The 14,773-nt window shown below is 35.4% G+C and overlaps 5 protein-coding genes across 6 annotated transcripts; 3 read left to right on the top strand and 2 right to left on the bottom strand.

Moving 5' to 3' along the window:
- Positions 1-1,551: 1,551 nt before the first annotated feature.
- On the bottom strand, positions 1,552-2,211 carry LOC126869158 (histone H4). The gene has a single exon (XM_050625347.1). It carries the CDS (start codon positions 2,144-2,146, stop codon positions 1,835-1,837), a length of 312 nt encoding a protein of 103 aa, XP_050481304.1. The 5' UTR covers positions 2,147-2,211; the 3' UTR covers positions 1,552-1,834.
- Positions 2,212-3,702: 1,491 nt separating this feature from the next.
- Positions 3,703-5,393, top strand: LOC126869155 (histone H3). Its single transcript, XM_050625344.1, has one exon. It carries the CDS (start codon positions 3,821-3,823, stop codon positions 4,229-4,231), a length of 411 nt encoding a protein of 136 aa, XP_050481301.1. The 5' UTR covers positions 3,703-3,820; the 3' UTR covers positions 4,232-5,393.
- Positions 5,394-5,948: 555 nt separating this feature from the next.
- LOC126869156 (histone H2A-like) lies at positions 5,949-8,384 on the bottom strand. The gene has a single exon (XM_050625345.1). The coding sequence runs from the start codon at positions 8,225-8,227 to the stop codon at positions 7,853-7,855; it is 375 nt and encodes a 124-aa protein (XP_050481302.1). The 5' UTR covers positions 8,228-8,384; the 3' UTR covers positions 5,949-7,852.
- Positions 8,385-8,405: 21 nt separating this feature from the next.
- On the top strand, positions 8,406-9,430 carry LOC126869157 (histone H2B). Its single transcript, XM_050625346.1, has one exon. It carries the CDS (start codon positions 8,489-8,491, stop codon positions 8,858-8,860), a length of 372 nt encoding a protein of 123 aa, XP_050481303.1. The 5' UTR covers positions 8,406-8,488; the 3' UTR covers positions 8,861-9,430.
- A 2,435-nt stretch (positions 9,431-11,865) lies between these two features.
- Positions 11,866-14,096, top strand: LOC126869151 (late histone H1-like). 2 transcript variants are annotated; one of them, XM_050625338.1, is made up of 3 exons: positions 11,866-12,809; positions 12,890-13,110; positions 13,372-14,096. In XM_050625338.1, exon 1 carries the CDS (start codon positions 11,943-11,945, stop codon positions 12,612-12,614), a length of 672 nt encoding a protein of 223 aa, XP_050481295.1. In that variant the 5' UTR covers positions 11,866-11,942; the 3' UTR covers positions 12,615-12,809; positions 12,890-13,110; positions 13,372-14,096. The 2 variants fall into 2 exon arrangements, with proteins under 2 accessions (XP_050481295.1, XP_050481294.1); XM_050625337.1 differs by having other exon boundaries at positions 11,866-13,110.
- Positions 14,097-14,773: the final 677 nt, after the last annotated feature.

The following is a 14,773-nucleotide window of genomic DNA, read 5'->3' as shown; positions in this document are numbered from 1 at the left end:
GACATGGCAGGTCACCGAATGTAGCCACGGTCACGGGAGGGACATGTACCTGACAGAGGTATGAAATGATTATATGGCTCTCCTTAAAAACAAAGTTTAACCCGAGAAACGGGGACAGGAGTATATAAGGGCAGGCTCTTTTGGATTAAGGGAGTTAGTTAGTGAGTTAGTTAGTTTGTTAGTGAGTCGTTGGACGAATTGCCGATTGAGTTATCGGGAAGTTACCCGAATCGAGTAGCACGTTGATACTAGTCCTCTCGTGGACCGTGGATTTGTTATCGAACCTGAATTTGTTGTCACCATAATCTCGACCATCCTACTACCATTACTCGTAGCCTCTGGTAGTGTCCACATTCGTACTGATAAATATTGGCTACATTCGCGACGGTAAAGTAAATAAAGGTTCATCGAACGCCTCAAAATGCCTCCGACATATATATACTAACTTTCTATTTTTTTTTTATTTATTTATTTATTTATTAAAATTACAATCAATTCTCGCGTTGAGAAGCTTTCTATATTTGTCCAGATTTTTATGAATGTTAATTTAAAAACATTCCTCAGTGATTTCTTGAATGAACCTGTTATTTGTTTCAATACTTGTCTTTATCATAGCTAACAATAACCATCGTAAGAGTACAAAGCTAGCGTGGGATTTGACAAATTCGTCTTATTTTAAAGCTAGAAGTAAAGGGTATCCCCACTGAAAATATACTTAACATCAATCGAGAACTTTTTGCCCGTATATTCAGGTTTTTATCGATCTTCGAGAAACACAGAACATTTCGTGTGCATAGCAATATTAACCCTTTCGCTACGGCAGTGTGCTCCGTCGGAATGACACCGCTGTACGGGCCACCGTGCCACCGGAATAGCGGTACTGAACGGAGCATTGCGATGGAAAGCGTTCATACGTTTCGCGGGGCTCATGGTTAAGTGGTATTCCGCGGACGTCGTCTATAGGCGACGCTCGTACACACAGGTCGTCACGCGGATGCCGCCTATAGGCGACGTTCGTGGCGGAAGGGTTAAAAATGCATATTTCTCTGTTAAAGTGTATTTTGTATCCCGCTTCCTCTATTAACGGTACATGCATATATATTATTTATAAACTGATATATAAATATTTTTATATTCTATGATTGACAACAGTTCAATAGTGTTTGAGTGAAACAGAAAAGTGATTTCTACACACAGTCTGTAAAGAAAACTTTTAATCTTTCTCAAACGTGAAATAGCGTATATTTTGGGATTGAGAAACTTTTTTTTTTATTTGGAAGTAACTTACAATCAATTCTCATTGGGAATTATAAGTAAATTATTCTGGCGTGGTACTATAACGTGAATAATAAATGATTATCGATGTTTGATTCTAGTTGAATCTAACATTTAAATCCAGAGGGTAATGTCTAGGATTAAAAAATTACGTAATTTTTCATTTTTAAATAATTTTTAAATTTCAATAAGCTTAGGAAACTATCGACTTGAAAAGTTGGATGTATGTATGTATATATGTTTTATAGGTTAGGTTTTTTATTACGCATATACAAATCCAAGAAACATTTTTATTTAATTCGCAACACAAGCATGGATTCCAAAAGATAATTCAATAAAACTATATATATCTCAGAGATACCGCCATTTCAAAAGAGTACTAAAAACTTGTGACACATAAAATGGGCGTACAATATGTAAGGATGAGCGATTGGAAATTCACCAGTGCTTTATCAATTTTCACAGCAAGTTCTTCGAAACAGAAAATTCCATCGTCGTAAATATTGTTGGCCCTGATAAGGGCCGTTTGATTGTGAGGAGGTGAATGTGGCAAGAGAAATTAACCACCAAACCCGTAAAGAGTTCTTCCTTGACGTTTTAAGGCGTAGACTACGTCCATAGCCGTCACAGTTTTCCTCTTGGCGTGTTCAGTGTAGGTTACAGCATCTCGGATAACGTTTTCCAAGAACACCTTCAATACACCACGCGTTTCTTCGTATATCAATCCAGAAATACGCTTCACACCGCCACGACGAGCAAGACGACGGATGGCTGGCTTGGTGATACCTTGGATGTTATCACGCAAAACCTTTCTATGACGCTTTGCTCCTCCTTTTCCCAATCCTTTTCCTCCCTTACCACGACCAGTCATTGTGCAACTCGATCAGTATCAGTGAAACAGCGACCACTAAGTGGATGCTTGATTCTCCTGGCACCGCGCTTTTATACTTACAGTTGCGCATTCCCCCTCCAGTCCGAGCTTGGCCAATCAAAAGCCGGTAGTCGATAGTTGCATCAGGTAGAAATGGGAACTTCCAAGCACGAAGCGTATTCTATATTTTATCATAATGAAGAACGTGTCGCTGTAAAAAATCATGAGTGAAATGCGTTTCCATTTGCGACATCTCATGTTATATGAATTTCGGAAAGGAAGTTCTGTAACAATTGCCACGAAAAACATATGTGCTGTTTACGGAGAAAATGCGCTCCGGGCGTCCTCCTCAGACAGACGAAGATAAAATTCGGGATCTTGTTGAAAAATCACGAAGTTTGACAGTTCAAGAGATGTCAAATGTTCTGAAAATACCTAAGACAACAATTCATACGTGTTTAAAAAAAATGGGGATGGTGTCAAGCTAGAACGTTTGAGTGCTTAGGCATCCTTAAACGCCTAATTTAAAATAAGTAATTTAAAATTTCTGTTTAAAAATCTAAATTCAGGTAGTTCAGATCAATTATGTTTTACGATTCATTTTTATTTTTTATGACGTCGATTTTATATAATTTAAAGTACACTGAAATATTTAGAATTTATGATTTTGCTGCAATATTATATTGTAATCAGAATTTGGAGTAAATATTGTACTTCGGTCCCCTACAGAGAACAGAACATCTGCGTCGAACATCTGCTCCACGTCCTTTGTATGCAAAATCCGGCTTTCACTGAATTTAATGGTTACTCTTTCCTAAAAAATCACCCTTTACTTCTATCCTAACCCTGGTAATATTTTTGTCTCGAAATTAGATTTAATTTTTAACGAAACTTAAAACATTGCTTTATCGTCAATTGCAGAAATGTACCGTGTAAAAGAAGAAATATTCAGGCTTGAAATAATAAATAAAAAGTGAATAGACTGTGACTTCCGTCTGTGATCGTTGATTGTGGATTTTGTATCTTTGAACTAAACGTCATTTTGCATATTAAAACAATTGCTGAATAGCTGGAATGGATTGGAAGGATACTCTAACTCCATAATCACAAGTTTAGGCATTGAGGTTAAAATGATATTAGTTCTTATTGACTCTTATTACTTAAGGACGTAGAACGCTTCTTGAATATTTTCTATGTGGCTCTCCATCTTGTCTGCTACGTTGTCTGTAAGATTTTACTTGGTTATGGCATTTCCGCTCTGTTGTGGGAGAGGGGCTTCTTGAAGGTATGGTTTTTTGGATATAACTATTTTGATTAAGTCACACGATTTCCTTTTGTACTAGGTATTTGTACCAATCTTATATCGAGCCTTAATGGTATTATCTATTCTTAAATATTTTCAAACTTGGACTCATTTGTTGCTAAAATTTCAAATCTATCACAGCCACAACTACATTTGTCTGAATATAAAAGAAATAAAACAGGCAGAAATAGAATAGAAGCTTTGTTGTGTTGACGGTCGCGTAGTTCCCCTTCCAGTGCGACGCTCGACCAATCAAAAGCCGGCAGCCGGTAGTTGCAACACATAAAAGTGGGAACTTCCAAGCGCGGAGCGTATTCTACATTTTGTCACAACGGTGAACGTATCGCTGTATTTTCCGACTGTTTGAAAGGATGGCTCGTACCAAGCAGACTGCTCGTAAATCGACTGGTGGAAAGGCTCCACGTAAGCAATTGGCCACCAAGGCTGCTCGTAAGAGTGCCCCGGCTACCGGTGGAGTGAAGAAACCTCATCGCTACAGGCCTGGAACTGTCGCTCTTCGTGAAATCCGAAGATACCAAAAGAGCACCGAACTGCTGATCAGGAAGTTACCATTCCAACGTTTGGTTCGTGAAATCGCTCAAGATTTCAAGACCGATTTGAGATTCCAGAGCTCCGCCGTCATGGCTTTGCAAGAAGCTAGCGAAGCTTACCTCGTTGGTCTTTTCGAAGATACCAACCTGTGCGCAATCCATGCTAAACGTGTTACCATTATGCCAAAAGACATTCAGTTGGCCCGCCGTATTCGAGGAGAGAGAGCCTAAACAGCCTATTTTTCTTCTTCTATAAACAATCGGCCCTTTTTAGGGCCAAAATTCTCTTCAATATAGGAACTTTTCCAGGATACTTCCGATTTTCCACCGTACTCGTGAAATTTTTACTACTTTCTCCTTCTCTAAAAGTTTTATATTACTATCATAAGATACCATGTCGGACTTTATTATATTCTATTCATAAGTTATTGTCGTGAAAGTAGAAAATTTCATACGAATTACTCTTAACAGAACCTCGTCTTATCTTTTCCGTTTACCGCATCAGATGTGCGATTAGATATTAAGAGAAAAACAATAATCGATTCTGTCCATGGTTGCTATAAGTTTATTATATAAGTAATATAAAGAGTAATAATGCACTTATATGTGCAGGAGCATTTAGATTTTAGTTCTTTCAGTGGAATATTTCACAACTAGAATTTGGAATAGGCATATTAACTTAATGCTGAAGTATTCTACTATTAGAATATGAAATAGGCACGGTTCCTTATAGAGAACAGAACATCTGCCCATCTGTCCGTCTTTTGTGCACGAAACAAGGCATTCATTGCATCTGTGACTAATACTCCTTGAGGGATAATTTATTACTCATCCTAAACTTTCTAAAATTTTTAAAATCACAGTTAGGTTTTAGGTCTTACCCTCTACAAGACCGTAATAAAACCTGTCTGGACCTACGGAATCCAACTATGGGGAACAGCAAGTAACTCCAACATCGAAATACTACAACGCTTCCAGTCGAAAACGCTAAGATCCTTAATAGACGCACCTTGGTATGTTACCAACGAAACCATCCATCGCGACCTCAAGATACCCACAGTCAAAGAGGAAATAGCAAAATATAGCGACAGATATAGCAAAAAAGTCAACAAACACCGAAACCCCCTAATCACTGGACTACTTGATACGACGGACCAGATTCGCAGGCTGAAGAGGCACTACCCGCTAGACCTAAACGCTAGATTCATTTAGTTATCCAAATTAAGCATATGCACTTACTTATAATACTTATAAATTATACCTATCTACAATAAGTATTAACTTATTGTAAATAAACAGCCATGTCACTGCGCCACGCCAGAAAAATTACTGAAAATTCTCAACGCGAGAATTGATTGTAATTTCAACAAATAAATAAAAAAAAAAAAAATATCTCGCTTCGCACAACTTTAACTACCGTTCCTTCTTAAGATTCTATAAATATCTCCTAATTGGAATACTTCTCGTGCATAGTTTATTATTGACTGATTTTACGATTTTCTGTTCCTAAGCTTCACTTTCAGATGATATACTGTATCTCAAGCTGTTTTCTTTACCTTTCTCGACGTAACGTACAATTTCTAGAAACGCCAAAGACATACTTTAAAATATACAGTATAAAATAGAGAATGTAGCCAACATATAGGTAACGATGTAGTAAACTAGATTATCGAACGATAGCACGAACGGTTCTTGAACTGAAGATGCTTTAGAATTGTAGTTTTTAAATACGAACGTAATAAGAAAAGTGAAATCTTTTAAAGTATTATAAGGAGACAGGAAAAGGTTTACAGTGTCCCTTAGAATGCTGAATACTCGCGGCCTATGCGGTCCGTACGGACGCCAGTGTCACGTAAGTTGGTACTTGGGTGGTAGTAAGAAGGCTGAGTCGTAACCCAACTACTAATTTTCCTTTGTAAAACTTTATTATAAATGTTAACACTTACAAAATAACACCGAACCGGAGAATAGGGGTTGTATGAGTACAGCAACTAGAAGAGGAACAAGAACTGCCCGAGCTGGGTGAAGTCTCGGTTTATATACGTTTGGTTTTAGGATGTTGAGGAGCTAGGTGTAGGTTATGGTGTGGAGAAGTGTCCGAAGGTCGGGGGTCTATGTGTTATCTATGATGTGGACTAAGGTGTGTCATAGCTTCTGTGTAGCCGATGATGCGTCGGAGGCCAGGAGTCGAAGCCTTTATCTATGATGTGGACTAAGGTGTGTCATAGCCTTCTGTGTAGGCTATGACGATAAGGTGGTGATGTGTCCAAAGGAGTCCAAAGCTCGGGGTCGCTATCTCATGGTTGAGATGAGACTGATGTTACACCAGCCCTGACGATCGCTGTGGACGGAATATTTTTTCGCTAGACTGAACCCTGTTGATTGACTATTCAAAGCGCAAATCGTAATAAGTTATAGTAATTCTTTTGCACGAGATTAAATGATTCAAGAGCGTTATTTTTTAGTATTAATTATTTATTATAAACATTGAAATTTGCAATAAACTAGAATTTGGGTAATAAACTAGAAAACAATAAACTAGAAAACTAAATTTAGTAAATATAACACAAGTTTCAATTGTGTGTGAAAAATTTCAAAACAATTATCGATACAAACAATTACGAAACAATTATCCGACATCGCATTTTCTGCATTCGTATCGCGTGTCGCTCCTTCTCTTATTTTTCACACAAACAACACATTTTCTTCTTGATAATTGTGTTGTGCCGACACGATTAGGGCATTTTGATGGAAAATGCCTATCAATTAGACGAAATGGTAAATCCTCAGACTTTCTCTTTCCTCCTCCTACCATGCTTCTACGTTGGAAATATTTTCGTAAAATGTCTCTTATCAACGATAAATGAAATTCACTAAATTTTTGTTTCGAAGCAGTAGATTTTTGATATAAAATATATGCATTACATATAAGGAATGCATTTATATTTATCTCACACAAACGTAATAGTATTACATCTACGTAGGTGTTCAGAAAAATTGGCAAACGCATATGTGCGTCCTTAGTGCATGCCGGGCACTTACAGAAAACATATATATGTGTCCTTAGCCCACAGCGATAGCTTTCGCCAGACGCATATAAGCGTCCATAGCACTCTAAGGGTTAAAGGTCGTTTGATTTCCTGTAATTGTACTATGAGTCTTAGAAAAATAAAATGGTATGATTTGCGACCTCAGCCTTAAGGGTACATTAGATTCAACTAGAATCAAACATACTATAAACTCTGAAGTTACAGTACCACGTCAAAAGAATTTACTTATGATTCTCAATGAGAATTGATTGTAAATAGTCTACCAAAAAAAAAAAAAAAAAAAAGAAAAATAAAAAAAAGTTAAGGGTATTATAAAGTATGCCATTCAGTTTCTTGAAAATGTTCTTAGACAAAAAAATTTTTTGTAATTTGTGACTCATTTTCATATGTAGAATAACCTCTTATTGATTGTTTAGCTATATCCGATCGATAGTTAGCCAAGTTCAACTACATATGACAAGCTTTCAAAGTTGACTTCTTCGTGAACGAATTGTCATATGAAAAAATATTTCTTTTTATATCATTTTATAATGGATCACCTCGTGCCCGCTTGAACATAATTTTCGAACACATCTTACATAAAAAGAGAATTTCTCTAGCTGTTTCACTCACAATATGTGTAGCAAAATTTATGGTAAAAAGTTTCTTCTAAATTATGTACTTTTACTGATTGCTTCATGGTAAGATGAAAAAAATATTAAACATTAGACGCATTCTATTGAATTATGAACACAAAAGAATTCCTTCGTAATGAAATATTTTGTGGCCCTAAAAAGGACCATTTATAATGACGTGTATATTATTAAGCCTTCTTTTCAGTCTTCTTAGGCAACAGGACTGCTTGGATATTCGGTAAGACACCACCTTGAGCGATGGTAACACCAGAAAGCAATTTATTCAATTCTTCATCATTACGGATGGCGAGCTGAAGATGCCGTGGAATAATTCTCGTCTTCTTGTTATCACGAGCGGCATTTCCCGCCAATTCTAGTACTTCAGCCGCCAAGTATTCCATAACGGCCGCCAAGTATACAGGTGCCCCAGCACCGACGCGCTCGGCGTAATTTCCTTTACGAAGAAGCCTATGAATACGACCAACAGGGAATTGCAGGCCAGCTCTGTTCGAACGAGACTTTGCCTTTCCCTTGGCTTTTCCACCTTTGCCGCGGCCAGACATGTTTTACGTTGAACTTGGGGTAAGTACCACAAATGCACTCCAACAGATGTGAGAGAGAAATATTCCGTTTTCTTTACAGCTCTGCCTTTATTAGGCCGACCGTTATGAACTCAAGCGGACCAATGGCGTGCGAGCTCGCACGCCATTGGTGCGCTGCTGCCGTCCCGTTTCTGGATATATAAGAAGCCAGGATCGGAGTTCGACATTCAGTCTCAAATTGTCTCAGCGAGTGTATTTGAAGTCTACAAAGCAAGTTCGAAGATGCCACCGAAGGCTAGTGGAAAAGCTGTGAAGAAAGCTGGCAAAGCTCAGAAAAATATCAGTAAGTCTGATAAGAAGAAGAAGAGGAGGAGGAAGGAAAGCTATGCCATCTACATCTATAAAGTGTTGAAGCAGGTCCATCCTGATACTGGTATTTCCAGTAAAGCCATGAGCATCATGAACAGCTTTGTTAATGATGTTTTTGAGCGTATCGCTGCCGAAGCTTCACGCTTGGCACATTACAACAAGAGATCTACCATCACGTCTCGGGAAATCCAAACTGCTGTCAGGCTTTTGTTGCCTGGTGAATTGGCTAAGCACGCCGTTTCTGAAGGCACGAAAGCTGTCACTAAGTATACCAGCTCCAAGTAAACGTTGCAGCACCCTAAGACATAATCATCGGCCCTTTTCAGGGCCAACAATTTTATAATAACGTTAAACAATTTTGTTCATAGCTGTATTATTTTGATATACCTTCCATAATAGAGTTTCGAGTCATTGTGTATACTGCAATACAACATAGAATATAGTAGCTAGCATTAATACATTTTATTTCTAAATATATTTGTTATCCAATAATTTAGTAAGGAACTATTTCACGATTGTATAGTATTTAGCTTAGAATTTGTCAAATGCAAGATTGCATTCGTATTCCAGCCACACGTAGCTTTAATAATGTAATGAAAACTGGGTAGAAAATATGCAGGTTATTTTTCTAATTGTTTTCCGCGGTGTTTTGCGATTGTTTGACTTGCGCAGTTCATATCTGTGAAACATTCAATGTGGCGATCAATGATGTAAATTTACTAAATATTTTACTCCTGAATACTTTTGTTTTTAAGAAAAATTAGAAAATTCCGGACAATAGTTATAAGAATATAAGAGAGTTATCAGAAATATAAAAGTACTAAATTGGCTATAATAAAAATAAATTCAATGGCAGTGTTACTAGTACAATCAGTATACTATAATCCCGAATTTTAGGTTAGAATTCTATTTTCTTACTCCCAACTATTATATGTTACTTTGATATGCTAAAAATTATAACATACATGCATATGCATGCATTTTATTTACATCCGTTAACGGGATCATTACCTATGCTGTACAAAGTTTACAGCAAAAACTTTTTGAAATAATCATACGTAAGAATTATTTTAATGAAGAGGAAAGAGAAACGTTGATTAATTCGTTATTTAGAACAATGTTATAAATTATTAGAAAAGACTATCTTTTCTGTGCTTTAATCGCAATAGTTATCTTCGGAAGCGAAAGACCGACCATACCGAACGTGTTAAAAATATGAAAATCACATGATATTCGAAATTACTAACTTTATTACAGTTTCCTACGCAGGAAATTGTCATATTCGTAGATAATGCTAGTTGTTTATAAAAGAGACACGTGTAACAAATTTCTTAGTTAATGGATGACATTTATTTACTATTAATACTTATTTTGAAAACAACATTGATGAACCATTATAGAAATGGCTTCCGTATAGATGGAGTCACAAACGTTTGGCAATACGAAATTTGATTGGTTCACCTAAGAAAAGACTATTTCTGAGGGAAGAATATAGCAACGAAATATTTTTAAATAATATATATTGCTTAAGAAATTATACGATAAATATATATTATTTAACCTATATTACTAGTACACTTGCAGTTACGCGTTATTTGTTTTTCAAAATTTTGGCAACCAAAGTAGAAATTTCTTACACCAGATGTCATAACATACAACCTTTCGCGTGCCCTCCATACTTAAATTTTTTGATGAACGGGCAAACTGATGTACAGAAAGATAATGCATAAATAATAAGAAATAATAACACTTAAATATTCAACACTGTTATTACTGTTATTTAACGCATGAATAAATACTCAAGTTAGGGTTGTATTATCTTTTCCCAAACGATAGAATGCAGAAAATTCTTCATGAAATGCAATAAACGAATCAATGATGACGTGTCTTGTCGTTTATATGTCTCCCTCAAGTTCTGACTCCGATCATAAACTTTCTTATCATGTTTTATAAATAAAATACTTTTGAAAACACCTTTATTGTTGTTCTGGGTTGTTTGTTAACGCAATAACATTCGTTAATGTTCAAAGTAAAACATATTATGATAAATTGTAGCTGACATACCATATTTTTCTCAGTAATATATTAGCAATTGAAAGCATAGAACAATGGATACCATATGAATATCACGTAGTTACTATTCGCTTTTTTAACGTGATGTTAATTGTCGAAAAATCGTTAAGTTTATGCAAAAGAACTTCAAGATTTTTGTATTCTGTGTAATGTACTATGTATAGTATCCTGTGATAAAGCAAGAGACAAGACTTGCTAAGTATGTTTAAAATACATATATATATATATATATATATATATATGTATATATATATGTATGCATAGAGTATACTTGAATAAATATTAATCGAACTATTACATAAGTAGAAACATTTTTATAGCAGATATATTATATAGAATATACAACATGAAACAATAATACTTATGCTTTTCTATAGGAAAAAAATGTTATTCCATGTAGAACCGTTACGTTTTCGTATAAAATTGTGACTAAATTTCTCAGATGAAACTTAATTTGTAGTAAAATGAATTACAAATGCAAAGTAAACGATTTCATGAAAATATTTTGATATTAATATTTGCAACTCACATATTGAATGGTAGATTCCTTATACACGCTATCACGATCCTCATCAAGGAAAGAATACAAAATAAAACAGGTTAAATAAAGGCAAATGTCGTAAATCCTCATTTGAGGATACTAAAAGTATGAAAGATACAATAAAAATTCATTCTAGGCATATAAACCGAATATTTCACACATCCATGGGAATTGATATTAATCCAACGATAGAACATTCGCGGTTCACGTTGTACATCACTAAGCGATCGAATATCAAGCAAGTTTTTTAACGATCCATTACAGGTAGGATAAAAATAATTGAATATAAATTAGCAGCAGTCCTTTTTTTATGATTTTCTATATAAGTATTATGCCAATTTTCATGTAAATGTTTAGATTTTTAACTTTTTCTATACGATGTCCTATCGCACCGAAAAGACGGACTTCGTCGAACGGCGCAATATTTCAGTTGAACAAGTAAATACAGCCGAAAATTAATAAACAAATAAAACTACAAACACGTAGCTATATGTTCGCGCAACTATTGTTCATTAACATGCATATAATATGGAGAAACAAAGGTTGAAAGTGAAGGTATATTTACCGCTTCTTCGCTGTCACGGAATCGCGGCATCCGACATATTGGGTGAGACTCTCTCCATGGTCCGCGCTTAAGAAAGAACACGCGCTGCCATGAAAGCTAACTATCATACCAAGAGCAGCATTGTTGGTTTAGATACCTTCAGGCACTTTGTATAACAATTTGGTTTGTGTAAAAGTATTTCCACAAAAATGGAAGACAAAGCGAACTCTAACAGTACCGCAGTTGAGGCTGCCGAGAATCCATCTACGCCAGCGAAGAAGTCGTCGAAAAGTAAGTCGAAATCGCAACGTGAAAAGGCGTCTCATCCGCCAACTTCGGAAATGGTCAACGCTGCCATTAAAGAGTTGAAGGATCGTAAAGGATCGTCTCTCCAAGCTATCAAAAAATACATTGCCTCCACTTACAAAGTCGACGGAGAGAAATTTGCTCCGTTCATTAAGAGGTACTTGAAATCTGCTGTGACATCTGGAACTGTCGTCCAAACAAAAGGCAAAGGAGCGTCTGGATCTTTCAAGTTGTCTACTGGAAAAAGTGAAACTTCTAAGACCAAGAAGGTTCCTCATCCAGCTAAGAAGGCAGCACCAAAAAAGGTACAATCTGTCGAGAAGAAGACCGTCTCGAAGAAAACTGCTCCTGCTAAGAAGCCGGCATCGCCCAAAAAAGCTGCAGTTGAAAAGAAACCGGCACCAGCGAAGAAGAGTGCATCCAAGGTAGCCGTTGCAAAACCAAAAGCTGCTAGCGAAGCCAAGAGCATGTCGAAAGCTAAGAAGACCGCCAAAGCACCAGCAGCCAAGACTAAAACACCTAAACCCAAGAAAGCAGCTGCACCAAAAGCAGTTAAATCCCCAGCAAAAAAATAATTATTTTCAAACTACGTTGCCCTTCAAATCCAAATGGCCCTTTTCAGGGCCACTAAATATTTTTTACAAGGAACAATCACCGTTTTCTATCCATTAGAAACAAAATACCCATAAATTCAAATCGAGGTTTTTATCACAGTTAAAAACAATTTTATTTTGTTTATTGGTTTAAATACGAGAAAGAAGTACATAACGGTATGTGTTCATTGATATATATTGATTCTTGAAAACATTATTGAAATTTCGTATACTTAGTATTTCATGAACTTCTATAGACACAACTTATAGACGTAACCATAAGTTATGTTTAGACCTTTGTCCAGAAGTACAAAAAAGGCAGTGAGTTTTAAACCATTATGTTTCCAACCATGCTGTATGATTGGTCAAGGTACTAGGGAATCTAACAGGGAAGCGCCGCTGCATAACCTCTCTACCCTACGCTATCGACCAATTCCCGCCAAAACAGCAGACGTGGACACACCATGTGCATATTAAGGTAGAAGCAGGTTCTTTCATCAAAAATAACACGGAACTAATCACTAGATTATATTACCCTAGGATGTTAAGCCTTTGTCCATGGACAATGACATTTATAACAATCGAACATTTTAAAAATTTTCTAATCACGATCATTTAATGTTAGATACTTATAAGACACAGAAAAGTTCTTTTTATATATAAATGATTCACGCTATTTATTACACTATCTAATCCTTAAACATGATTTGGATAAGACTGATGTCTGTATTTTTTTCAGACAAATACAATCAACATGGTGAACGAGTGAAATGTAACTGCACTCTGAAGCGATGCATTATCTTATCTAGATTATGCTACAAAGAATAGTAAAAGTGGATGTTTTAGATTTATACAAATATTATTTCATTTGTATAATTTTAGTCTTTTTACTGCATTTCAATGAGGCAAATATAAACGTATTTTCCAAAAATAAATATTTATCAGTGACGTATGTAGATTCTGTCTCTATTTTTTAGTTTTTAATATACATTTAATATACATTTAATATACATTTTTTAATATACAGTTGTAGAAGTCGAAAGCTAATTCATAACTTTATAACCTATAATTGCATATTAGACATGAATAATATACTGATCATTCTTTTTATATTTATTGATTATAAAAAATCTGAATGCATTTTGGATGATATGAACAGGGAATGCTTGTCATATCGTCAAACCTAGAAGCTCTCACACGATTTGTGAGTAAAAGAGACTTCTTCCGACTATATAATGAGTATAGCATAAAACACGTATTGCATTTACAACTTAACATTCGAGTCATTCGTAAATGAATCACATACTGAATATAGAGTATTTAGGTTTGATTATTTACGTTGTATATTAATTATTATCACAAAACTTTTCTTTAATTATGAAATGGAAATCGCATTTTGTGAGGTTATTTGAATACCATGGACTTTTCTTATAATTTATAATATACATGTTTTTGCTACCGTCATGGGTTTCATAAGTAATGCAGAATACGATGCTACCTTCTCTCAATCTCCTTCTCTTCCTCAATCCTTCTCTTGGTTTATTTAGTCTAATGCAGTGATATCTCAAGTCAAGACCTTATCGCGAACATTCTTTAAGAAGAGCCTTATCTTTTGTATTTTTTTTATAAATATTTTTTGATTATAATCTAACTTTCTTGTGATGTTAAGTAGTGGAGCTAATGTTTAGGAATTGGAATGGGCATTTACATTGTCTTCGATAATGTACTAAAATTGAAGGTCTATAAGTAAAAAAAAGCATTCTACAGATATATTTTGGAATTGAACTTAGGAATTTAATTCTTCGATATTTTCCTTATATGTTCATTTCACAGTTTGATGTCGTTTAGGTTATATAATTGAAGTTTGGTTAGCCTGCCTATACATTAAATTTTTTTCTACTATCATATCCCTTACCAATCCCAAACTGTATCAAATATGATGACTCATACTTAATCCTGGCCTATATCATGAAAACCAGTCCTTATTTCTGAGAACAAGTACTTACATATTGCTATCTGTTCAAAACTTTCTAGTTTAAAAACGGTTTCAAATGGCTAGCTAAATATCGAAGCAGACTCATCGAAAAACATCAAGGAATATCAATACAAATAGTCTTTTTACAGATTACAAAACATTTTCA

Source organism: Bombus huntii, chromosome 9 (assembly GCF_024542735.1).
Source record: "Bombus huntii isolate Logan2020A chromosome 9, iyBomHunt1.1, whole genome shotgun sequence".
NCBI classification, from domain to species: Eukaryota; Metazoa; Arthropoda; class Insecta; order Hymenoptera; family Apidae; genus Bombus; species Bombus huntii.
The sequence above is the reverse complement of the archived record's forward strand: the minus strand, read 5'-3'. Positions and strand labels throughout refer to the sequence as shown.